Genomic DNA, 26,109 nt, shown 5'->3' on the forward strand with positions numbered 1-26,109 from the left:
AAATATTCCATGTCCAGACATAAACTGGAGAACAAAACGACTGGAGATTCCAATCTACAAACAACTATCTACTTAAGAAAAACAAAGAACTTAACTCTTTTGAAAAAAGAAAGTGCATACCCGTTTCTTGTGCTTACATGAAAAAGTATACTGACACGGCAAACCAAAGCAGGGCCAATGAAAGGGCTATTTTCTCCTGGCTTTAAACTGGTTTCTAATGTTAAATCTGGCAAGCTTAAAGTTTTTGATGTAACTACCCTCCTTTTTTTACTGCAAACTGCATGAGACAGGTTGGGAGTTTTTAGGGATGTTTTAGAGAAAGCGTACCCCGAGAGACATTCTCAGGCAAAAACTAAAACAGTGAAGATGTGAAAACTTATACTGAAATTGACGGATTCAGAGCAACAGAGGAAAACAAGAAAAAAGACCATCTACATACTCTGACACCCAGAGTGATGGAAGGCACCATGATGATCATGGCGACGGCCAGAATAACGAGGGTCAGCTTCCAGGATTTGGTGAACCCTAGGGCGATGCCTCCGATGCAGGTACCCAAGTACTGCAGGAGAAGGCCCAGGTTGTCTCCAAACCCCTTCCGGATTTTGTCTATGTCTCTGGGGAAACGAGACGAGCATCCAAAAAATATTTGCTCACATGACAGCTCACCTGACAAAAGGTTTTAGATCCAAAACGAGATGTGGACTTCTGATTTTTGATGTAAATACTAAGGTACCCAACATGTTTTAATAGTTTGACTGGCTCCAGTGAGTTGGAGAGCCAAAGACTGAGTTTTTAAAAGAGCACCTCCAACTCCCTGTTCTTCAGCAGTCGATTTCTTTAGAAGCTGTTGGTCTCAACATTTCTGTCAAAACTCCCTTCACATTCAGCGTTAATAAGAAAACCAGTTCAGTTTGTGCCATTTAAGACAAAATTGAATTTGCAGTTTCCAATATTGGGCAGTGTTGAATGTCTCCTGAGGAAAGCTTCGAGAAATGTGAAATCTCTCTCAAAATTGTCATTGTAAAAAAATTCAACGAAGGAGGAACAGCACATTTTTTGAAAACTGTTTAATTGTTGCAGTAAGACGTACTCTGCCAACCGGTTGGTGAGCTCGCCCGCTTTGTGGGTGTCAAACCAGGCGATCTCCTGACGGACGATGGCCCGGTAGAACCGGAGACGGATCTGGTGGATCTGACGCTCTGCCGCCATGTTCCACAGCATGTTGTTCAGGTAGGCTACGACCATGATGATGCCGCCTAAGATGGCATAGTAGCCAGAGAAGTCGATGATGATGTCGACGCTGATAGGCGGGCAGCTACCATGGCGGGGGGAGGGGAGCAAGAGGAGGGAAGAATGATTTAACATATTGGGGTTTTGTCTTTTGTCGACCCCTGTGCTACAAGCAGTGCTTGCAAAAGTTGCACGGGAGGGACAGTTGACTTTACGATGGGACTTTGCCGACCTGGCTCGTGCTGCTCCTCGGTACTCGGATATTCAACAGATAAAAGTAGGAAAATGCATGTCAGGGAAATGACCACCCGGCAACTGCAGTATATGGTATCAACCTTTTTTGGGCAGTAACAGCAACCTGTCCAAACAATCAAACAACTGACAGGTGTATGGAATCCAGTCCAGTGCCAAATATTGGGAGGTGTGTATATAATCCAGTCTAGTGCTACAGCTATATATACATAGTGCCATTTGGAGTTTGGGGTTAATAGTGCAAAAACAGCTCAAATGATGTAACGGCACAATCACCCCTTTCCACTCATTAAACCCCCCCCCTTTCCTGTCTGAGGGAGTGAAACTAGATGTATTTAAACCAAACAGAGTAATTTCAAATGAGGAATACTGCCTAAGAAAAGAAAACACGACATAACTCACTCCATTTGTTCAGTTTCGTTCAAGTTCATGTACTCTCGGCCAAAATCAATGAACGCGTCCGTCACCCGACCAAAGAAGAATAGCACCATGGGGAGCGATATGCCTTGGCTAAAAGCCAAGATGGTGGCGAGGATGATGAGAAAGACCTCAAAGGGACCAGCAAATCGGAACTACAAAAAAAAGGAGGGGGGGCGGATTACTCAAGTAAGATAAAGAAACAACAAAGAATATCAAGAAAAGCTGGGGAATTTGCAATTTTCCCTATGTTTTTAAGGGAGGTAATAGAGTTGTACACAAAGACAGTTGTGACAACTTCAGATTAGAAGCCATTTTAGTTTCAACGGTATGTGTACATTAATTATCAGCAGAGCAATCAGCAATATAAATACACCCCGGCCATTTTTCCATTCAATTAGTTTTTACAACAATACAATGCACAAGACCCAATCATTTTGGCCACGAAATGGCATCACACACCATGCCATACATGACTTTGTGTCACAACTCCGTCTATATGGTTCTGTTTAACTGCGGCGCCGTCTGCAGCCGGTCACATGAAATGCTACAGGGGGCATGGACCGAGCTTTGCCACTCACCAGCTGAAGCGTACTGACTTGTCTGGTCTTCACTTCAACCTCCTCCTCCTTTCCCTCAGTCTCTCCGTCTCCGTCTTCCGCATCCTTCATCTTAATTTCTATCTCCTTAGCAACATCGGCATCATCGACCTCATTTTCATTCTGGTCGCCGGCTGTGGGCACTCCGCCATATTCTGGCTGAGGAAGGCCTGTCCACCAAACGTAACAACAGATAAGGTTATTCCACAATCACGAAGGGGGGGGGTTCAACTATACAATCAGTAATGGATATCACAGCTAGGTAAGTTACTGCCCAAAAAAGACAGAATATGGCCAAGAATATATATACATAGCTATCTGATGTCAAATGGAGATTTCTAAACAAAATTTATTATTATTATTATATTGGTTAATTTTTATCCATTTTTGCAGTTAAAAACAGTCTTACAGGATTTAATGATAATTATAAATTAATACCAAATCATAAAAATATTTGGCAACAATAACCATTACAGTTTACACATAAAAAGATAACCGTCAAAACCTAACCAATGACCATTATAATACACACATAATAAAAACATTGCAAAAACACGTCCATTGCAATTTACACCTCGAAAAAATAAAATTATTGTAACCTTAACAAAGTACCTTAAAAAAATACCTTTATCCTGCATTTCTATAAAGCCCTTTTCATCTTCACCGTGGCCATTGATGGCACCATTTGGGGTGGGGTCTTCATCATCGATAGCCATCGTCAAATCTCAAGGCAGATGACGTCCAATGATTATGTAGTTCTAGGGAAGCTCTTTCAGATTTCTGTGGAAATACATGTTAAGTGATTGTGTAAACTATATGTGACATGGTACATTAAAATCAGGAATAAGTCACAAATGTACTTTTTGAGATGGGTACATGGTCAGAAAAAGAATTACATAAGCCTTCAAATGGTACACATTACAAGTGTGTTGATGGTAACCTTTCATACATACACTTTCAAAATACACAGAAACCGCCACATCAATTATTTCAACATTTACCCACTTCCCCACTTTACTCGGCCATTACGTAAAACGGCCTCAGCAATTTATTTCTGATTGCGACGTACCGGGTCACATATGTCCTTGTCCTTGTGACGGGACAGACCCAGCACAAGCCTGCATGGCTTCCTGTCTGACCTCCCCGTAATGTCATCACTAAGTTCCACTATGTTTTTCTGCCCTACGTTTATTCAATTAATTTATAGTAACCAGAAAAATAAACCAAAACCTGAACCCGATATATTTTTGCCATTTGAAGCCTTGGGTGACTCCAACAAGTTGAGTATTGATGTATACGTGTATTTACTATTATTAAGAGTTATGATTGTCATGAAACAAATTAAATGCATATAGGAAACTGACTAGATGCTTATAAATGCTTCTAAAGATGAATAAAGAAATTGACTGGAGCAGAGCGACACCAATATAGGGTTGGATAGCTCAGTTGGTAGGGCAACCAGTACGGTGTTCTGAAGGTCGCAGGTTCTAATCCCGCTCCAGTCAATTTCCCCACCAGACTCAAAGAGCACCGCTCGCACGGCCGACGAGGAGAATACGACAAGTCGGCCATCATCAAACATGTCCACTCCACTGCATCGAATGGGACAAAGCAGAACTCATCGCCACCATCCAGAACTGGCTCCCAAGAACAATTCGAGAGGCCATAGAGATTTTCCGGCACACCACCATACCCCAAGACATCGGTTTCAAGCTCAGCGACATCTGGCGTCCACTACTAGCACTACAGCCCACTCCAGTCCGGCACACTTTCCCGAGGAAGGCCAGAGCACACTGGCCAAAACGTCGAGTTAACACTCACCGGTTCTTTTAAGAATGATTCCATGGTGTAACCGCAAACCTATTTCTCATGTCTCTTCCACCACGCAAAGCTTCAAATCTTACTTTTCTTGTTTCTCCAGTCAATTTCTTTGTTCATCTTTATAATCAGTTATGATTCTCTTCAGCAATGAACAAAAAGTCTCCCCCTCAAAATTATCAATAAATGAAATAAAAACAACAGTCAGATTCTACCTGTTATTGGCACAACCTGGCACTGACTTGCACGCTGCTATACACAGATGATTTCTTTTTTTTTTTTTTAAATCAGTCAAGTGTGAAATAACATCAAGATTTCTTCACCAACTTGCCTCTGTTCTATTCTTGCAAGAGCCTCCACGGACAGTGCAATGATAACAGAACCGACACAGCAAAAAAAGAAAAAAACCTCTTCGTCCCAGTCGATCCATTAACAATGGAAAACAACGGGAAGGTTCCATTGATTGGGGTCAATAATTAACCGATGCATGCACTCGTCCTTGTAAGTTGTATGCACACCACTTATACATGTACATGTACTCTACAAGTGACTGATTACTGACAGGATGGGCAGTATAGCATGACCACAATCCTGCTCATGCAGATTTACAGGAGACAGGAAACATTTGCAGGGGACAATTTCTTCTGATGAGGTGAAATCACTGCGGTAAAAGATCTCTCCAAAATGACAAGTTCTTTTTTTTTTTAAATATAAATCATCCACAACAAGCCCAGCATTTATAACAAAAATGCTGTACCATTTTTATATTCAAGAAAAAAGGGACACAGCGGAAAGCATTTTCAACTTAAGCCACCGGGTGAAAACATTTTCCAATATTCATAAAATGCACATGTACACAACTCAAAAATAGGATACATAGAGACGGTTAAAAATCTCAAACCACATGAAGCTAATGTAATTAAAAAAAAAACTGGGCAAACAAATGTCAACTCAGCTATGGATTACTGGTGTCTTGGGCCAAGACTAAGTTAATGGCAGTAAAGTGCAAACAGATCAACCTCATGATTGTCTCCATATTGTTCATTCTTGCACCATTCTCTCTCCTCTCAAGGAATTTACCAACAGAGTAGCCCATGTACTGTGCAAACACAGTACCACAATGCCATAATCCAACCCGCGTTGTAAAGGATGGAGGACGTTGCTGCATGCAAAGTGTGCACACATGTGTACAGTATATGTCAAAGGCTTTGCAGTTTAATAACAGTGCCCAGATATGTACATGAACACTGTAGCTCAGGGTTACTGTAGCTTATGAGGCTGTATATTTTGGCAATTTAAGCCTAGGCTGAAAGTTGTGTCAACTCAAGCTTTGCAGTGAGCCAGTCTATGCCAGTGATCTTCCTTGATTCCAGGCTCAAACTGTGCACCGCACCATCCATGAGAATATTAATCACGGGAGTGAACAAAGAGATGAGAAATAAAATCCCCGGATGAGAGAGGCTGAGGCACGTGTTGAAAGAGACCCCTTCCTTATCACGTATCGTTCCGTTCACAAGCCCGTGGAATCATGGAGGGTTCAATATTACAAGGCTTCTGCAAACCTACATGTAAATCACTTGTATCAGTAATTTACAATCTTTCTCTGAATCAGCTGAAAGTGCAAGGGGATTACTGTTATAGCAGCTGCAGCAGGGCATACTATGACATAAGATACTGACGGGGTTGTAAATACAATTTATTTACTTCACTGCCATCAAATGAGGGAATACATATGTGCTTGGTCGGTCTTAGATGTGCGTTTAAGACTGGCTGAGGGGAATGGACGCGACTAATGCCCGAGCCGCAGCCGAGGGCATTGTCAGTGTTCAGCCTCCTTAGCCGGTCGTAAACGTTAGTTTAAGACTGCATCCGAATCTGTTGTCTAGAGCTAGGTCTAGGTCTTCATCCCATTGAAAGTACGTGGAGACGTGCAGACAATAGACCTAGCCGTAGCTCTGGAAGCCCGTTTCGGACACGGCCTAAGACTGGCCAATCACGTACTAGTATTTATTCCCACTCATAAATACCTTCTTAGTCACAGAGGCCAAGGAAGTCAATATGTGACGGATTTCCAATGACGTGGTTCTAAAATTTTACTTTCAATTTCCGGAACACCCCTGTCCATTTTATTTTATGGTTGTCCAAAAGAATCTCCTTATTGGACTTTTCATGGGCATGGCAAGCAGCGTGCACACAAACTCTTTGACCAACCCGAATAGATTAAACTGTTTCTTATCAAGGCGCCCGTGCATGATTTACGTACTGAGTATTATTAAATGTTAATACATGGTCAAGTTGCAGGTTTTTGAACAGGGAGACTTTCTGAGGAATTTATGAATATGCAGTCAAAACAGTGCAGACTTTTAAGTAACACCTGAAGGGAGTGGTGCCATAAGATCACAGCGATAAAACCTACATGTTTATCTAAGGGTTTAAACCCGACCAAAAATTTACTTATTGAGGGACAGCAGGGTTTCATCTAGGATTGTAGTGCCTGGCTGTCCCTTCCTGGCCAACCTTAAAAACTGTCTGACCCAGGAAAGTTTTTGAAACTGACACCCCTTGGTGCCCTATGGGATCATATTTCCACCCTCAAGCAGCATTTAGGAAGGAAATGTGGAGACTTACTAGTACATGTGTGTTCACCAACTAAAAAAAAGGTTGTACACCATGGGGGGGTTGTAAATTTCGGCTGACCATAAACTGCAGTGTACAAATTTGTTTTAGCCTGTCTTCTGGACAAAAGGTGAGACAGAATAGAAATAAAAGAGGACAAAAATACCTGTTTGACTCGTTACAAGTGCCTTCATTGGCAGCTTTCATGCAGATATCCACTATATCAACAAAAGACTGCTCAGTGTCAACAAAAGACCTCCAGCCAGAATTTACAGTCTCTACTCTAAAGCTCCATGCAATAACGGATCAGGATTCAGACTAGCTGAGAGGAGGCAGTTTTGTATTGACAAGGTCAAACAGATATAGGGCTGCGTGGACAGGCAACAACAAAGATGGAACCTATACAAACACATGCACATGTGTACATGCATACTGGCGTACAGCACACATCTCTACTTGGGGACAAAAATTGAAGTTGTGCACATTCAGTCAAAACTCAAAAATACGTCACACATTTATGTACATAATTCCACTCAATGCCTGTGCATTCACTGACACACATGAACAGAACACTGGTACTGAGAGTCATTTGAGTAGGCCCTACCATTAAATATCATTTCAAGAACTAAATCAAGTACATAAATAAAGTCTCTCCAGTCAGTACTGTATGAAAAAATACAACTGTAAAAAAAGACTGTGCTGAGTGTCATAACTACCGGTAGATTGAGCAATAACAGCGGTCAGAAAATACCATCTGTCCGTCTCATTCACAGTGGTTCCGTCCCTGACGCCGGGTACATTTTTGCTATGGATCTGTTGAGCTTTTTTTTTTCTTGCAGTCTGAACCAGCAGGGACACTATGAACATCTAACAAAAGAAACATGTGCACTGACCATGAGCATCCATTGTTATTACACCGTGTTTCTTTTGTCAGATGTTCACAGTGATAACTGGATTGACCTCAAAAGCCATGTCCATGCTAATGTCAAAATGAGCTTCCGTTGTTGTTACACCGCGTTTCTTTTGTTAGATGTTCACAGTGATAACTGGATTGACCTCAAAAGCCATGTCCATGCTAATGTCAAAATGAGCTTCCGTTGTTGTTACACCGCGTTTCTTTTGTCAGATGTTCACAGTGATAACTGGATTGACCTCAAAAGCCGTGTCCATTCTAATGTCAAAATGAGCTTCCGTTGTTGTTACACCGCGTTTCTTTTGTTAGATGTTCACAGTGATAACTGAATTGACCTCAAAAGCCATGTCCATTTTAATGTCAATATTTTGTTTCAACCACAGTGTACATATTTTTGACTGCAAAAGGAACGCCTTGACCATTTCATGCAAACAACAGCCTGCATGTACATGCTAACTCAATCATAAGCATTATAAATGAACTACTTGAAGAAAGTGATACATGCAGGGAAAACACTTCTGAAAATGACCGGTCCCCTTCATTGCATTTACTGCCATTATGTCATTCAATACAATCCTTGCCCCCCAAAAGCCGTCAAATGCAAACTTGCCCAGAGGAATTGTAGGCTCGTCTAGAGTTGGTACACGGAGAGATTAGCCAGCAAGTTGGCCCAAGGACACTCGTTCTATGACCCAAATTTTATATAAAGACAGCCAGGTCTATACCCGTGCACTGGAGCAGAACACTTTTGGAAGCAAGTTTAAAATGCAGTTTGTTTGCAGGATGACAAATGGTGAAAAACCTTGCCCCAGTGAACTTTTGCCTATATCTGTCATTTTCGCACGCAAAACAGATGTTGCTATTGAAAAATCCTGCCTTGCATAAGGACGTCATGAAATCAAGTTGCATTGAGCAGGGGGTTGTACTGTGAACTTTTAGACAAAGCAGCGGGGTTCAGAAGGGTTGAATGAACCTCCCCTGCTTAAACATGTTGGTGAAGGGGGGGGTGTCGATATTTCATCAATATTAATTCTTCATAAACGTATAATAGGCCACAGGAACTGCCTATTACCCAACACACTCCATTAAACTCGGTGAATTTCCTTGTCTCACATCCTACAAGCGAGACAAAGCCTCACCTTTTACATATATATACAATGTACATGTACGTTTGTCCTAAATATAGCACTTCTGCATTCGGCCTTCAGCCTTGGGCTCCACGTTGCATGCATGAGGGGCATCCGACCTGCTACACATTGTATACATGTACAGGTATTTGGGTAAAAGGAAGAATGATATTACATATTCGTTTTCATTCTCAGTCCTTCCAAGCGCATTTCAATTATCTGGCTTTCAGGACCTCATTTGTAATGTACACAACTTGCACAGACACCTGTATGGAACTATTCCAGAAATTTCTTTCATGAGGCTGCTGTGGACCAAATATGATGCAACTACTATACAATCTTGCAGTGTATTCTGGGAAGCCTTTTGACATGTGCCAATCTTACTTTACATCTGGATACATGAACAGGCATTTTTATTTTCCACACAGAATGATCACATAACCATTCAAGGTACCCCCCCCATTTATCAATCAACCAAACAGTTTCGAAACGACAAAAAACATAGGTTGCATATGTTGAAACTTTCTAGAAAAGTCTCTTAAGTTAAGTGTATTGGGAAATAACTTGTTATGCAGTTTCCTCTGTTAGCTTTGCTGTATTTTTCTGGTAGTGATGCAGATTTGACTGGGAAAGAATTCCACTCACGAACATCACTCATTTTTCCCTGAGGTGACCTACTAGGCATCTAAAAGCAAGAACACGTCCTCAAGAAGTCTTATCTAGCGGTGTAAATATTAAAGTATTCGCTTAAAAAAATTCTTTTTCAGGCCAGTCTGAAAGGGCTTCTGCAAAGGGTGTCAAATGGGGTCCATGATGGAATTCTATCTGTTGCAGTCTCATCTGAACTAGAACTTGAAAAATATAGGGCAAGAGTTCCATACCACACTGATACTCCCTTAAAATGTTAAAACAGCCATCAAACTACAGTATAGTTGGAATGGGCCCAACTATAGTTGGGACTGATGCTATAGTCAGGGAGTAACAGTTACATTCTCACAAACTGCATACATGATCTATTGTCTCTTCTCCACAGACAGGTCTCTTAAGGCTTGCAAGCTAGTGCCTGGGATACTTTTGACTTAAAATTTAAGGAATCGTTGGACATTGTTCAAGTGTTATCAGAAATAATTTAAGACCAATTAGGCCTATGATAAGCTGCAGGTGGAAAACGAGGAAGGCCCTATACCTAGATGTATCAGCCCTACGGACACGACGGACATGGTGGAAATTGGAAAGTCCGCAAGGTGGTCAGTTAATTAGCCTACATGTGCAACATCCTGACTCATATGGTGGAGAGCTCACTGCATTTTCAAAGTACATGTGTATTTGTATTTTCTAAGATTCGAAAACTTGAACATTTCTAGTCGTAGATTCGTGTCCTTCCATCACTTTTTAGCAATGACCAACCCGGCTTCATCGAGATTGTAACCAATGAAAAAATGTGGTGGCAGAACACAACAATCTTTTCCATTTTTTTGTGGGAAATGTGGAATAATAAATTCGCCAACAATTTTTGGGGAAACAGAATAGAAGAAACAGCAACTTACAATTTAATATTTTGATCAACAGAGGATAACTGCTGCCTTCCTCAGCGCTAGCTACAAAGTCGATCTCGCTTTGATGTTCAGGCGGCCAGTGCACCGACCATTTGCATGAGCTGGAATTAAAATCACGCTATCCCTGGCCGGTCGCCGTATAAAGAGCTTAGTCATTCAGCGGGTACTTGCACGCTGTCGGCATGAGAATTAAGGCAGCTTCCCCGGACAGCATTGCTTTTCCAAATGCCTGTGGCCAGTCGTAAACTAACGGATGAGATCTGGTTACACAACAGCCCTCCGAAATGATGAAATATGTCCTTTATTTCAAGGTATTCCCCAAACGTGCGTGCATTCTTACCGGTACTCGATCACTATGTGTCATAAGATTAATTGTATAGCGCAACCACTCTGCGCGTTACATGCGTAACTTTCGCTTACATGCATAATATACCGCGCGACCTCGACGGCAGTGTAGCGCGTGATGGACAGCTAGGCACTGTCGTCTGCTGCACCTTGTAAGGTGCAACTTTTCATTAACATGTACTGTACATGTACCTGTATACATGCAGGTTTTTGTTAGATTTAATTTCTCTGTGGAGAAACTGTTTTTTAATTAATGTTAATAAAGGATATTAGTAAATCAGCTTTGAATAAGAGTAGGCCAGGATTGGAATGATTTACTTTTAATATTTCTTAATTAAAATACATGTACCGTAACGCTGCATTGACGGTAGTTGGAAAAACAAGGTTACAAGGTTTCCCCATACTTGAAACATGAGCGGATCAAAACTTTTCATGTCTTCTTGAAAGCATGAAAAATTCGGAACCAAAATTCTTTCTCATGAAAGAGTGCCTGCCCTTCCCTCAAATTTGATGAACTGCACAGCTTGAATTTTGTGCTTATTACATAATATACCCCTCAAGCCCCCCCGTTCTTTTCTCAATGTCCATTTACTCCACAAGAGGGCGTCGTTTTTGTCCCAACAACAGGGTCCCAGTTCCAACTTTTTAGAAGAGACGTGATAGGATTGTCCATATATTAACGTGGGCGGAATATTGTTTTCATTCCAAATTTCTCATTATTTTCAACTTATACAGACGTTCAGATTTGGCTGACTCTGTGCACTTACTATTGTGATGATAAAAATATGTATGAGGCGAATGGTTAGTTTCTATTCAAATGTAAAAAAGCTATTTTTACAAGGGGAAAGCCGATCAATTGATTGAACCACCCCTACTAACAGTTGGATCAGTCCCAGTTGCTATATCAACCGAAATGTGTACACCTCAAGCGGGTGCACGGGTATCGGCATTCTGCAACAGGTGCATGTGGGCCGGTATGGAGGTTACGAAGTCTTAATGCAGCGATCAATAAAAATAAATATATTGTCGAAATATTCTGGGTTAGATTCGAAGGAGTTGAATCTGCTCATGAAGTACACTCTGTCTGGACGTGTGGAAGACAAAAACGATGAAAGATTTCTTTTGATCGTCATTTCTGGACGAAGCTAGGCCTGTTAAAAGAAGTAAGTTGGGTACAGGTGTTTGTTGTGATTCCATTTTAGTCTCAGTTCTGAGTTAAGGGTTATTCACAAGCTCGAAAGGTCAACTTTTTCTCTATGTGTCTGTTTTCTTGTAATTGCAGAGTTTTTGTTGCATCACAGTTGTTTGAGTTTCTTATGCATATTATTGAACTTCTACGGGCTCTGAAACTTTCTATTCTTAAAAAAAAGAACACACACACATAAAAAAAACAAGCAATAAAGTGATAATGCATGTACAAGTACAAAACAGTATGAAAAAAAGTAGGAAAACGGATTTAGAAATAAATCACAATCCACTATGGCCTCACTTTCAAAGAATTATTGGACTCAGGCCAAGTTGGCAAACCAGGGTGTCACATTAACATAATTTTTCTGCATTTATGAAGATTTGGGATTACCTATGATGCCAGAAACACCTGCCTGGGTCTTTTTTTTCACAGTTCTACACAAACAGTAGCCATGCAGCTGTGTTACTTAATCCCGGGGGCCCATGTAATCGATATCAGACTGGGTAAAGGTGCATAAATAGCTTTAGGAGTAATTTGTCACAGCGTCGCACATACCAGACGCCATCCAATCCCTTGCTGCGGGAAAGGAGCTGGGATCGTTCACAGACTCTGCTTGTGATTATTTTTTCTTTATTGCTTTTGGACAATTTTTTTTACCTGTGGTGAGGGAATAATTTCAGTGCCCATCAGAGTATGAATATACCAACCAACGTTGAGTATTGACGCTGTTCTTGTTCTGACTGACCCAAAATAGTTGTTTGCTGTTGATTGAAGCAGTTACACCTAATGTATTTGTATCCACAATGTTGGTGGCTTATCAAGTGCAGTGTTTCATGCAGCTGTTTTCGTAATTTTTTTTTTATTGCTAGACTTTGAAGTCAATGGCAACCATGGTGGCCTCGCATGATGCCAGAGGTCATCACGCCTCTCATCCCACCCGCCAGCCCTCGGCCGCCCAGAGCCTGAACATCCGCGAGTTCTCCTTTGCCACCCAGAGCCGCTTCAACGCAGGCCGGGACCTGGTGCTGACGCGGAGCGACAGCTACGTCATTCACAAGCCGCCCAAGGAGTACAGCATCTGGGACCGGCCTCCTCCAGACTTCCGCCCCCAGCAGTATCTTCCCAAGCCACCCAAGCGGAACTCCCGAGAGAGCATGCAGCCCTGGAAATATGGGACTTTTCCAGGTAGTTTTCAGTTCCGCACCATCACTTCAGTCAAACCATTTTTATCTCAACAGACAGGATGACACGATTATGACAGAGATTTCAAGTTGTCTGTTTATATGGAAGCCTTGTTACTCAATATAATCTTTTTTCCTTTTCATTGACAGCACTTCCCAGCAACTGTTAAATTCAGAGAAAAACTCTTTACAAATATTATCCAATTGTTTTTGTTACTTTTTGGACCCCACTGATTTTGTATCAAACTCTCATGGCTGGAAAGATATAATCATTTTAAGGTTTTTTAATTGTTCGGTACAATTGGCACATTTGTTTAAGGTTATTCAACTTGCAATCACAGTTTTGGATGGGTTTACCAATTGCTGTCTAACACACTGGTTTTTCTGTTCCCCCGTTTCTCACACAGGCCAGAAGAAAGCAGTGGGGAAAGCCAAAGGAAAGAAGGCAGTAGAGTTGCCCAAGATCCTTCAACCTGTCCAGCCGCGCAGCAGCCAGCTGGTGACCCGATTCAGGATTGATGACCCCCATGAGGCCAGAGTCAAATTTGTGAAAGAGGGCATGTACCCCAAGGAGAAATATCAGACGCCGAAACTGCACGACTTCAGGGGGGTAAGATGGTGGAGTCTGGGTGGCAAGAGCTGTTTTTAAAAACAATACTTCTCGCCCTCTTCGTTTATTGGGAGGGGATGTTTTCTTTCTTTGGCCGATTTTAGTGGACAAATTGGGCTATAACTCACCCTAAGTACCGTCTATGGCTGTCAGAAATATCTGCTGTATTTGAGGGGAAAGTTCTTGGACCCTGGACCTCTTACCAATTTTTTTATCCGAGAGATTCAAATTATTTGTATAACAAAATTCAGAAATTGCAAGACAAAGTGACCCATGTTACTTGTACATTCAACAACCTCCAAAATTGTGCAAATAAATATGCTTGTCCCATTTTATCTGGAAAAGAGACATCAAATTAATATAGTGACAAAATCTCTGATGTAAGTCCTCTGACGTTCCCTCAATAATTCCAGGATTCTCCATAATTGTTTCTGCATTTTCTTCCAGTATCCACCATTGGGTCCTCTTGGCTTGCCTGAGTTTGTCACAGCCTCAGAGCATGATCCATACAACATCCACTTCAAGTCAAGAAACAGAGACATGAGTAAGTCACATGAGGAGATTTACAAATGACCAAACGATGAAAGTTTTTTTTTTCTACAGCAAGGGGGACGTTATTTGTTTCTGAGAAAATTCCCAAACGCAATGAGAGTGACATTCTTTTAACGTCACATCAGTAAAAAAACATTCTTCAAAAGATCACTGTTGTAACCCACGTAAACGTCTCTTTGTCTCAGTTTTTGGGCTTCCTGAGCCAAGATCGGAGAGGTCACAAGGTCGCCAGATGGGTCAAGCGATGACCCCTCAACCCCGCTACCAACCCGAGCTCATCATGCCTCCTCTGAAATGGCCGACAACATCTGGTGAATTCTCGGTGAGTCCCAAAGAAAATTCTCACGAAGAGAGAAAAAAGCTGTCTTTTTTTTTTGTACATGCTCACTTCTACTTTGGTTCGGTTGCTATGGAGATGAAAACAAATATTTTTTCTTACTGACAGCGTTTCCGGAGGAAGAACAGGTCCCCTCACACTGTCCTCCTGGACCAGATTGAAGGCACTTTGGATGCAAGGTGGAAGCAGGAGGAGGAGGAACGGGAACGCATCCAGACAGAGATGGAGAGAGATAAGAGGGAGAAGCAATTCAGGGACGAGGTTGCTAGGCAACTGGCTGCCAGGCTGCAGGTGGACTCAGCCTCCACAGTGCACTCCCCCTGGGAGGGAGGCGACGCTGGTGGACAGACCGGAGGCTGGATGGACAGAGAGATGAGTGGACAGAGGCACAGCCAACTGGCCAGCAGCGGGGGAAGTCATCGAGGCAGCGCAGCTAGGATGGGTAGTCTTGGCGACGGAGGAAGCGACGCCGACAGATACCGAGATGAGGGTGCTCACAGTCAGAGTATCCCAAGCTCAGCCAATGAACACAGCATGGATGTCTCTTGATAGAGATGCACAGAACTGCTGGATTCACTTGCAAAATCTCCTGGCTTGAAATGTGTGTGAGCAAAACAGGGTTTAAAACAATAGAGGCTTCAGTGAAACTTGAGCAAACAAACAGGTCTTCAGTTCTGCTTCAAGGAGCATGCCCAAGACTATTTTTAGAACTTCACAATGATCAGCTCCACAGCTTATAATATAGCTCTGAATGAGTTGTGCATGAGTCAGCTGTATTTGTGAAGGTTCTGGCTTGTAATTTCTGTTGCCTTGCTTAACGAAATTGGGAGTGACATTGATTGTGTGGCTTAATAATTGAATTCAAATACATGTGCTGAGTTGGGTTTGTCCTTTCCCATTTCAGGGCTAGATTTATCAATCAAACACAGGTGTACTAAAAGTGCAATGCAGAGGCTTATTTACTTTTACACAAAACCAAATTCTCCGAGCTAACTTAAACCACGTAAAACATTAGTGCAGGGATTTTCACGCAAGACAAACCTCATCTTTTTCAATTTATTTTCTAATGGAAATAAACAGAATACATTGTAAGAATCCACAAATAGATTAATATAAAAAAGTCATCCAGAGTTAAACATGGGAAACTATAGGATAAAAATTTCAGAATTCCACCCCAAGGCATCAGAATGATATTTTTCACACTTCATGCTAAATTATTCCAATCAAAACATTGATTTCTACTTATTTTAAGGGCAAAGTATTGTTTGCTGTAGGAATAAACATATTACTCATTTTAAATGAATAATTACAAGCCAAACGTGCGATTAGATCTACATTTAATCTTTATCATATAATTTAACCTTTTATACAAAATAGTGCATTTCCACCAACTATTGAGATTTTGTATATATTTGCACTTTATTGTTGACAAAATATTGGCTGAATAAACAACTTTTGTTTACTTGGTTGTTATGCGTTTGCTTGTTTTTTGGGGGTGAAACACAATTTAAAAGAAGAGTTCCGGAATAAGATGGTCACTGTCAACGACAACTATTTTCAACCCCAGTGGCACAGGAAGAGCAAACACAAAGGGACGAATGTGACTGGTCTCGTCACCACCTTGATCCTGATTGGCTAAATAAGGATAACAGCTCTTCCACGTCCATGCAGAGGTGGCAGCAAGTCATTTTTTGCAAGTCCAAGTCAAGTCACGAGTCATTCGGTCCAGTCACAAGTCTCTTTATCAAAGTACAAGTCAAGTTGCACATTATTTGTCCAGCTGCAATAAGCAAAAAGAACCAGGCGTCAATTTACAAGGTTACGAGTTATAAAACTATATGGGGCCGGTTGAGTAGCATCTGATGGGTTGGTAACAAGTCATTTTGTCCAAGTCAAGTCACAAGTCGAGTCAGCAACTCTGCTTCCATGGTGTTCATTCAATCAGCTCCCTTTACGAGAATCCCTTTTTTACTTTGAGAAGTTCCTTTTATTTCACTCTTTTAAACTGTTACACCACAAAAGAGTTTGCACTTGATCAGAGAAATAACTACAGAACATCACCCAATCAACCCAATAAAGAAATTTAGAACCATTATGGAAGAACATCCTAAAGCCACTAACAAGGTATAGAACACATTTACCCCGAAATCTTCATCTCGTCTTTGTATAGCCAATACAAAAGACACAGAAACGAAAAATTAAGAGCACTACATGTCTTAGAATTATTTTTTTCCCCAAATGCTAAGAAAAAAAAGATACCTTCAGTAAAATTGTTAGAAACTGTTGTAAAACTTGATACTTCGATTTCAAAATTTTAAGGACATGAAGCATTCAAAGTGACCCTACACATCTCTGAGCCTTTGAGACCCATTAGGAGAGTTTTGTCGGATTGAGGAATTTAGAGCCCAGCTGGAAGAGTAGAATGTGTCCTTGGTTTCCTGCATGGTGGAGGAGTGATCCGGAGGATTCACCCATTTGTTTCTCAGGAAAAACGCCTCGGGAAGTCTGGGCACAATACATCAATGGCACGCTCCCTCCACATCTTTCAACTTGGCACGGTAGTTTTTCACTTCAATTCCTTCCCAACTCTTGTTTTTCAGGGGTTCAAAGAACCTAGAAAAACCGGCAGAACCATATTTACCAATTGAATGTATTTTTTATGACAGCTACAGAAAGTTAAGGAGATTAGCATTTGGAAGATGATCGAATTGTTAATCTAACACCAACAGTTCTGTAAACCGCAGAGAAATACCTCACGAAAATGAATAATTATATTCCACCAGAGTCCAGCATCTATTAAACACAAAGTTACCATTTTTCTGTGGACATGTATTTGGGCTTGTCAAGCTTAATCTAACTTAACCCCTTCGCTTCGGAAGACAGCAAGAGCCGCGGCTTTGTGTGAGGATTAGTGCATACCACACATACAGTCTATTCACCATGCAGCTGCTGGTTCAATGGGGCCTGCTGATGGACAAAGCCATCTATTCAGGCACAACATAGCCCAGCAGTCACGGTCAAAGGAATTAACGGCGCGAAGGGGTTAAATTTCTGGCTCTTCAAGGCTGCAAGGAATGAGTTACCTTTTAAGGATATGATCTAACGTTTCCTTCTCCAGTTCTGTCAGCGTCCCCAGTGCAATTTCCAGGTTGCTCCGCACGATCTCTTCCGTATCCATGCCGACCAAGGTGAGGTCGGTGGCATTCTGGGACAGGGTGTAATGCATGGCCAGCTTAGAGATGTCGACACCCAGTGACTGGCAGTAGAGGGCGGCCTCGCGGCAGGCCTCCTTGATAGCCGCGGGAGCCGGGTGCCAGTCGGGGGGACCGCGGTGGGTGAGTAGCCCCATGCTGATGGGCGATGCGTTGATGATACCTAGACCTTTCTCCTGCCAAAAGAATAACAAAGGATGACAACTACATCTCACGGATATTTATTAGCCAAAATGCCCTATTCATCATGGATCTAAAAAGGGAACCCAGGCCACTGAACTTTCCTTGACGACCCATCACGCTGTACACACACCAACCAAACCAGGCAACACACCAAGTGGGTGCATAGAAGTTCAAATGCTTTTTTGTTGAACATTCACATTCATTTCTTTTCTTTTTTACGGGGGGGGGGAGACGTTACCTTCAAATACGGGATGAGATCCAGTAGAGACGTATCATGCAAGGTAAGATGGCAGTAACTAAGAGCTACATCAATCGGCACAGTGCTACGTTCCAGGACATTTCTAAAGTGAGAACGGAAAAAAAGGAAAGAAAAAGTAGTCAACAGTGCTGTGAAGAACGGCTCTTTTTAAGAAGAATAATTATCTCAACTGCTCGTTGCTCTTCAAATGGTACCAGCTCACAACTGCTCGCCAACTGGAATGACGAGAAATGTTCACGATCTTTTTTGTAAGCTATCGTGCAACATTTCACAGAGCTGATGAGCTGGAAACCATCACAAGAGATAACACTCTATTTGCCATTTCAGCAGGGAACCAGTTTGTGGACAGTGCCTGACCTGTACATGTCCAACGGGAAGCCGGTGATTCCGATGAACCTGGCCTTTCCTGCTTTCTTGACGCATTCCAGAGCGGGTAAGCACTCCTTAAGGACAACATCCAGGTTTGGAGCAAACTCGATATCATGTACCTACCCAAAACAAACCAAAAAATTCAGTCACGGGTTTCAATTTTTGTGTATTACTGGGAAATAGTCACGACCACTGGGCATTCTGCCTAGTAAACCTGATTTTTGCTTCATGAGACTTTGCTATGCTCAGCAAAATTATACTACACATCTAAACCAGCTTTCTACAAAAGCGTTACCTCTGCTTTTTTTTTTTTCTTGTGCATTTTGAATTACAGCTTTTCCCCCCCAAGGAATTCTGCGGTGAGTTTTTACCTGTATGATGTCTGCATAGTCCAGGCCCAGCAATCGGAGGCTTTCGTCCACGCTGCTCAGCGTCTTCTCGGCCGAGAAGTCAAACATCTCCTCCACGTTGGGCTTGTACCGTCCGACCTTGGTGGCGATGTAGTACGCCTCCCTGGGTATGTCTTTCAGAATCTAGGGAGGGAATCAAAAAGATGAAGTGAAGACGACAATGCGAAAGAAGCAGGTCTACACCAACGAGACAGGAGGTCACATGATCTGCTCAAAATCAACAGAGGACACTATTAATCCTGACAATCAGGTCAAGGAGAGGGCATGTTCACGGGCCATTTATCCATTTATAAACCTTGTACTCAGAGACTTTTTCTCTTGTTTTTTACTCGCACTGCGATCTCATCCCCTTTCTGTACCTTGCCCAACATGGTCTCTGATTTGCGATTGCCGTAATACGGCGACGTGTCAATGTAGTTGATGCCGCTCTGCAGCGCCTTACGGACGACCTTGGAACCCATCTCTAGCGCCATGGGATGGAACACACTACCAAAGGGAGATCCACCTGTCATAGAGGAAAAAAAGAGATGCCAGTTTAATGACTCTGTGGGCGTTTACGAAACGGATGACTTCAGCTTAGTCTTTGGCTTCACTGGTTCCAGCCTGCAGTCTCCTCAAATGGCTGGAGCCAGTGAAGACCAAGCCTGAACCACTCGTTTTGTAAATGCCCTATGCACTGATCATAGATGGCAGTGCACTGACAAGGGAAAATCTCAGAACTTGGAGCATTCCTCAGTGTATGCTGAATAACCACACGTCAAGATATCTGTCAAGGGTGAATGCATATTTGCTTGAAAACCCGATGGAGATTACCTGCTCCGTGAAGGTAGGGTCCCTTGCTTTTACACCCGAAGAGCCCACTGAGAAAAACAAACTGTTCCTTTGAATCTGATGAAAAACCAGCAACACTTGGCCAAAAAATTGGACGGCGCAAGTGACGCTTTGCCAACTTACCTAGCCCTATCAGTGAAACCTCCAGGCCTGTTTTCCCAAGTGTGTTGTACCGCATGCATTCCACTGCCCCCTTGTCATGGAAACCAGGGAGAAAAGTCGCTGGTAACCTGCACAATCAAACGCCAACAACGACTCAACCAGGAATTTTTGATGGGGTAATTTCCAGTGTGGTGGAATGTTATTATAAGGAACACTCTTATTTCCAAGTTAAGGTAATGAAGAACCGAAAAACAATTTAAACCACTGACCAAACCAAATTTAAAAACAAAGTTGTTCTCTGAAATTAAAATCAGTTCCGCATGGAAACAACTCAAAAAATTCAAAGGAAACTGAAACACCGATAGTAAAATGTATTCAACAAAATTAAAGATAATAATTGATTTTACAGCATTACCTTTTAGATTTGGACTTTTGCATCATATGCCCTTCTCCCTTTGGATGTTGCTTCGACATTTTGATTTCTGAAGTGAAGAAAAACGAACATACACAAACTTGAATGTCATACATCACACTCACAGATGACATTAGACTCACCGATCAATGTTCCTTGAAAGAAACTAAAGCCAGCTGGATGCTGAAATGGGTTATTTAGCATGGGAATGTCAAAGTGGGGAGGGGGGGGAAGCATTGCTTACATCTGTCACCGACTCAAAGAGACGACATTGCGACAGCTGATACTGTGTTCCAAAGTTGGACCTGGTAAATATTGTAAAAAGACTGTGTGCGACTTCAAATGTTTTAGGGCCTTCTTGGTTCGTTTGGGGGTTTTTTTGCTTGTGTCACAAAGAAGAAAACAATTTTTGCTGCAAGATTGAACAATTTGGCAATCACAATGAAAACTGATTGCGCCTGGGCTACGTCAAAAATAGAGATCCCACAATTTTTTCGCACAAGAATGAATTCCACAATTGCAGTGAAAACTCTGATGGCCTCTTACCGTCTCTGCTCTGGAGACTGCCCTGGCGAAGAAAGTACTGGTGACACGATATATAGGAAGACAGAGCGCCGACGTCAAACCTTGCAGTTATATCATACGTGTAAACGGGTAACCTGCAAGGAAAGTACATACGATGTTGGCCACTGCAAATGAAACAAATTCTCAGTTACAAACCTGAGATGATCCGAACTATCTATCCATTGTCCACTCATCTGTTTCAGCTACAAAGTTTACCATTGTGCGGCTGTCCAGACAAACGGAGACAACTGTTACTTCAATCCTGAGCTGTAGGTGCTTTCAACCAACACTGCTTCTAAACCACCATCCCAACGGGTAAATGGCTGTTTTTGCAGTAATTCAACCTCTGCATGACTGGTACGCACATTTGCAACAGCAGGAAGGTTGAGAGAAAGGTCGGGCTAGCACTGTGCTTTCAAGCATAACGTTTAGCACAACATGCTTTATTCGGAGGGCAAACTGCCACGGTCGAGCGCACCTGGAAATTCAGAAGTAACAGAGCATGATATAATTGATTTCCCCCCTGAAAACTGCAGTATACTGTTGAACCAGGCAGTCACGAGTGTAACATAACACGTGTCATTCTTAACTCTGTCAATTTCTAACCCCCCCCATGGAAATTTAAGCCATTTACAAAGTTAAGCCATGTTTGGCAAGGAAATTTTTAAAATTAATAAGCTGAGGTGACATATGCCATGGGTTCTAATCTTGCTCTTTTTCTGGAGGGGTTGATTTGAACCTTTTTCTTTTTTTTCTTGTTTCGTTGGTCTGTTTTCGTCTGTGGTTAATATGAGAATTTTGTTTCACTATGACATCCTCGGGGATCTGTCACAAAAAATTCACCCCTCTTGCGAAGAATGTACCAGCCAGAATTAACCCAAAGTGATTTTTTTTTTATCTCCGGTGGTTTACTCAACAAGAGTGAATTAATTTACCTTGGATAAAGATACTGTATAAAGTTGCCGGTAGCGTCCCTCCCTTCGACTGGTCCCTCCTTGAGGGAAAAGAGTAGATTATTCAATATACGTTTACATTTGTGAATAAACGATAGTCAAAAGACAAAAAAAATTATTTTTTATAAAAAGGTCAATAAGCTCAAACCAACCGTTGACAAAATGGGTAGTATGTTTGCTCGCATAGATTGGCCCCTGTAGACAAATCTGACCACCAAAAGTAGAAATCGTTATTACGGGTCCATCCTGTTTGCACGCAGGCTGTGCACGCGCGTGAAATTCCTCCTTGACCAGAAGGCAGCAGTCAATTGCCGAAGTGTGCGCAATCAGCTTGAGACAGCTACGTAAGTGTATATGGCCTCTCGGAATGGCGTCTCTTCGGATTTATCTATAAAATCTTTACTGCGCGTTAAGTTTGCTTGAAGATAAATTCGTTATTGCGCTCGTGCTCGTAGAACCTAGTGTCTGAGTCCTGTAGACTGCGAGGCCTTATACGGGCCACAGATGCCGAAGGCCATTGGGACTCAGACGCAATACATTATCCTGCCTTCCACTTGCACCTGTGTGATAGCTAATAGTATTGCATTTTATATATATAAATCAAAAGGGATCAACAGTTTAGTATTTGACTGGCATATGAAATTTTTGTCAGTTCTGCAAATTCACCCTTGATATGTCAACAAATTTACCTTCCTTTCTTCCAAGTATTGCTCGATGAGCGGCAGACTGGCTTTGGACAGGACGTAGAAGCAAGGACACTATCGGGAAATTGTGAGAAATGATTGCACTGAGACAGTTTTATGCAAATAGATGTAAATGTACGTGCATATGGAGACAATGAGATAGCAGTGGGTATACCGGAGAGGTATTAGCCTTGTGCATCCCCGGCAGAGGGCGCTGTGGGTCTCATCTCCTCCTTGAAATCATAACTGGGGCCGCTTTCTGAATGTTATGGCCCAAACTGGACATGACATGTCTAGCGGCTCTGGCTACTTCCCATAAAAGCATGTGCTATATTCCCAGCCACAGCCAGATGATTTAGACACATAATGGCTTACCGATTTTCTGGAAGTAGTTTGGCTGGGTCCTGGTTTCTCCAAGAAGGCGGTCACTCTTTTGTCGTCTGTCTCCAAGATGCCCACTTTCACCGTGTCTGAACAGAAAAAGTATAATACATACAGTCAACACATGGGTTTGAATACAGAGACACCTACATTTTCTCAGTTGGAACATTTTTCTCTGAGCTTGGCTTTGTAAGCCTTGGATGCCTCAAAACTCAGGGATCTAAGCCAGAGACGGACAGAAACCAACATTTGAGACATGGCCTCTTTGCTGTTTGGCTCTTCTCTCCAGACTGGTATCCATACTGCATGCCTACCTTCATCTGTGCAGGGACAGGCCAGCACCAGACTAGCATCTGGGGTCTGCTGCTGACGCCGTCTAAATTCCTGCCAGACAGACGCCAAGTCAAAGTCGTCCTGGAAGAGCGTGTCCCTGCAAATGAAGATGGAATTGGCCGCTGATTAAGTCCCACAGAATGTTGCTACGTGCACAGTGCAAAAGAACAGGTAACGACTGATCTCACAAGCAAAATGTCCGAGATGAAATGACAAATCATGGGCCGGTGCCCTACCTCCCTTTGTCATCTATGCACAGACATTCAATGCATGACTGATAGTGGTGACCTTGGATCAAAGGTCGAACATATTTCCATCTAATAACAATTCACAGAAACTAGCCATTACTACAACCATTTGACAGCCGTGGGTACCAGCATATATTCAGGCCGTGTTGAAATTGCTCGGCTGCAGCTAGGCAATAATACATGATTGTGGGAAATGTGCCATGTGGAATACAGCTTAGACAGTGGTTTCATATTAAAGCACACGGATCATTTCCACGCATCTGACAGAATTCGCTCAGCCTAACTTTAACAAACAAAAACCTTCACGATCATTGCGCCAGCTGCTAGACAAACGCGCTAGCACAGGCTGTTCACTCGCCGATTTGAAAAATATAGTGGCTAGATAAAGCTTCACCAAATCCGAAATGTTACAAAAAGCCTCCTTTACAGAATAAGAAAATCATACCCTCCAATGACCGTCACGTCGTCTTCAAAACCGATTCTGTCAACCGGCAAATAGATGCAGGCGACAGCTCCCAGCCTGGTCTGGAGATTAAAGATCACAACGCGGAAGTGCAGAGTGCAATGAATTTGTCTTTAAAACATCATGGACTACGGACGTTATCTAGCAAGTCTGTTTGTATAGAGTTCATGTTATTGATCAGTTTTCATTACATTACCTCGTTTGTGCCGGTGCCATCGTTGAACAAGACAGCCTCTTCCCAATCTTTGGCCCAATCCTCAAACATTTTGAAGTAAAAGTCGTTACACTGAAAATGGCATCGCAATAAACAAAAACAAATCATTTATCTCTGCGCAACATCTTTATCACAGCATCAAAGGAAAGCTGTCCAATAACCTGACTCCAACTGCTAATTTTCATCTCTTGTGAAATGGAATTTTTCTCCAGTTTTGAAAAAAATAAAGAGCAAGAAAGACAATGAATTTCTCTTTTTATATTTACGACAGGAAAAACCTTCATAAATTACAGGGAATTCACCACAACATATATCTCATCTATTTGACTTCTGCATTTCCAAAGCGTCTCCATCCAATGAGATATTAGCGGCCGATGGCCAATAGGAAGCAGTGCTTTGGGCATGCCCTGAAGGTGTCTGTACACCCCCTGTGGATCATGGTTCCGCAAATCCCTCTGAAGACGAGTTCCATAACCGCCAGCTAAGATTATTATCCTCATCGTGGTCCAGGCTGAAAACAGAACAGGAATGATGTACTTCATAAAATGAAATCTTAATTCAAGCCGTAATTTTCAAACTGAGGGTCAAAATTAATTGCAATTAAGACTTAAGTTACGTTATGAACACGTCAATTACTTCCCTCACCACTCTCCTCCCAAATCCCAGACTGTCAATGTCTGTCCCTTTTCTGTTGGGATCACACTGGGGATACAGCTACTGGCAGCAGTAGGCCTAGCTAGGGCCTATTCTGTTATGTGTATTAATTTCATGACTTTTCCCACAAACATGACAAAATAGGCCTTGGCCCCACAAGTGATTGCCAGGCTAGGCATGCTTGGATAATGCTGTGGAAAACCAAGCAATATCGTAAGCACAATAGCCATGCTAGCGGGGCTAACAAAAGTAATGCATTGTGTAACCAGCCTAGCGAGCGGTCCCATCCTAAAGCCACGCGCCGCGTTGCGGCAGCCAACCCGGCCAGGCTGTCTAGCGTTGCGGCCGGGCAACTCTACTCTTCCGCCATTCGCTAGCGCTGCGAACTGCAAGTACTTGCTGGCATTTGCTTCGGTGGTCAGTAAAAGTAAATTGCGTCCAACTGGAACACGTCACATAAACTAAATGTATCAGTAAATAATATGTCTTCAGAGAATAACTTTAAATTTGCACTTCACATGCCAGAAGGCCGTTTTTTATAGCTCCGTGTTCCAACTCCAGCATAAGGAGCCGTAAGTTCTGAGTACTAAATGTACTAGTACATGTAGTAGATGCTCTGTACTTCCTGCATGCTCCTTGGCCTAGTCAGTTCCCCTAATTCAGTCTGGTTTGAAGTGGCTCGTCAAGTTTTGGGGCCTAGTCTACCTACGCTTTTCTTCAGCCTTCAGGGAAGCAGCAGTTGTTGTCTGATAGCAATGCGGCGAGTTGATCATACGAGTTTGTTTTTACGAATTTCTTATTCAGTTGGATATCCCGTGTAGAAAATGTGCCCCCTTTTCTAGTGCTCGCTTTCGCGTTTTGCAACTAGATTCGCAGAGCATGCAATATCCCTTAGTTTCACGCCGTTCATCGATACTGCAATTTACATATACATGTCCATCATAACGTCCAGTTATCAGACCAGTCTACGTGCTACGGCTTCTTTCCACTACGCATGCTTGGTGAGGTAAAACCAATTGGCTGAAAGTATCTTGAAGTCACCGATTTGCATAGTTACTCGCACTTCCCTAGCTTTGATTGGGCAGTGAAATTCCAA

At 42.3% G+C, this 26,109-nt stretch overlaps 3 protein-coding genes across 10 annotated transcripts in view; 1 reads left to right on the forward strand and 2 right to left on the reverse strand.

Annotated features, from left to right (window-relative positions):
- Positions 1–10,961, reverse strand: part of LOC110975177 (ATP-dependent translocase ABCB1-like) — a 28,254-nt gene extending 17,293 nt beyond the window's left edge. Inside the window, exons 1-6 of one of the 4 annotated variants that reach the window (XM_022227407.2) lie at positions 10,520–10,961; positions 3,124–3,278; positions 2,481–2,668; positions 1,885–2,054; positions 1,091–1,315; positions 440–614 (exon numbers count right to left, since the gene is read on the reverse strand). In XM_022227407.2, the coding sequence (XP_022083099.2) occupies positions 440–614; positions 1,091–1,315; positions 1,885–2,054; positions 2,481–2,668; positions 3,124–3,214 (849 nt within the window). In that variant the 5' untranslated portion in view covers positions 3,215–3,278; positions 10,520–10,961. Of the gene's footprint in view, positions 1–439; positions 615–1,090; positions 1,316–1,884; positions 2,055–2,480; positions 2,669–3,123; positions 3,279–7,098; positions 7,118–7,648; positions 7,668–10,519 lie in introns of those variants that run through there. The other 3 variants (XM_022227416.2, XM_087147849.1, XM_087147848.1) reach the window with 3 other exon arrangements.
- Positions 10,962–11,816: 855 nt separating this feature from the next.
- On the forward strand, positions 11,817–16,204 carry LOC110976810 (uncharacterized). 2 transcript variants are annotated; one of them, XM_022230422.2, is made up of 6 exons: positions 11,817–12,036; positions 12,932–13,247; positions 13,651–13,853; positions 14,301–14,397; positions 14,591–14,727; positions 14,851–16,204. In XM_022230422.2, exons 2-6 carry the CDS (start codon positions 12,944–12,946, stop codon positions 15,289–15,291), a joined length of 1,182 nt encoding a protein of 393 aa, XP_022086114.2. In that variant the 5' UTR covers positions 11,817–12,036; positions 12,932–12,943; the 3' UTR covers positions 15,292–16,204. The 2 variants fall into 2 exon arrangements, with proteins under 2 accessions (XP_022086114.2, XP_087003977.1); XM_087147851.1 differs by having other exon boundaries at positions 12,941–13,247.
- Positions 15,785–25,909, reverse strand: LOC110976781 (uncharacterized). Of its 4 annotated transcripts, none has more exons than XM_022230357.2 (17): positions 25,723–25,909; positions 24,662–24,870; positions 24,342–24,431; positions 24,128–24,207; positions 23,416–23,531; positions 23,096–23,190; positions 22,727–22,795; positions 22,020–22,078; positions 21,067–21,179; positions 20,524–20,590; positions 20,130–20,236; positions 19,535–19,680; positions 19,137–19,298; positions 18,754–18,884; positions 18,376–18,478; positions 17,826–18,130; positions 15,785–17,355 (listed from the first exon to the last, which is right to left on the reverse strand). In XM_022230357.2, the coding sequence occupies exons 1-17, from the start codon at positions 25,784–25,786 to the stop codon at positions 17,262–17,264; spliced, it is 2,010 nt and encodes a 669-aa protein (XP_022086049.2). In that variant the 5' UTR covers positions 25,787–25,909; the 3' UTR covers positions 15,785–17,261. The 4 variants fall into 4 exon arrangements, with proteins under 4 accessions (XP_022086049.2, XP_022086085.2, XP_022086094.2 ...); XM_022230393.2 differs by lacking the exon at positions 25,723–25,909 and adding an exon at positions 25,536–25,632; XM_022230402.2 differs by lacking the exon at positions 25,723–25,909 and adding an exon at positions 25,005–25,623.
- Between the last annotated feature and the right edge of the window lie 200 nt (positions 25,910–26,109).

Source organism: Acanthaster planci, linkage group LG17 (assembly GCF_054643075.1).
Source record: "Acanthaster planci isolate LZ-2023a linkage group LG17, COTS_SCS, whole genome shotgun sequence".
Taxonomy (NCBI): Eukaryota; Metazoa; Echinodermata; class Asteroidea; order Valvatida; family Acanthasteridae; genus Acanthaster; species Acanthaster planci.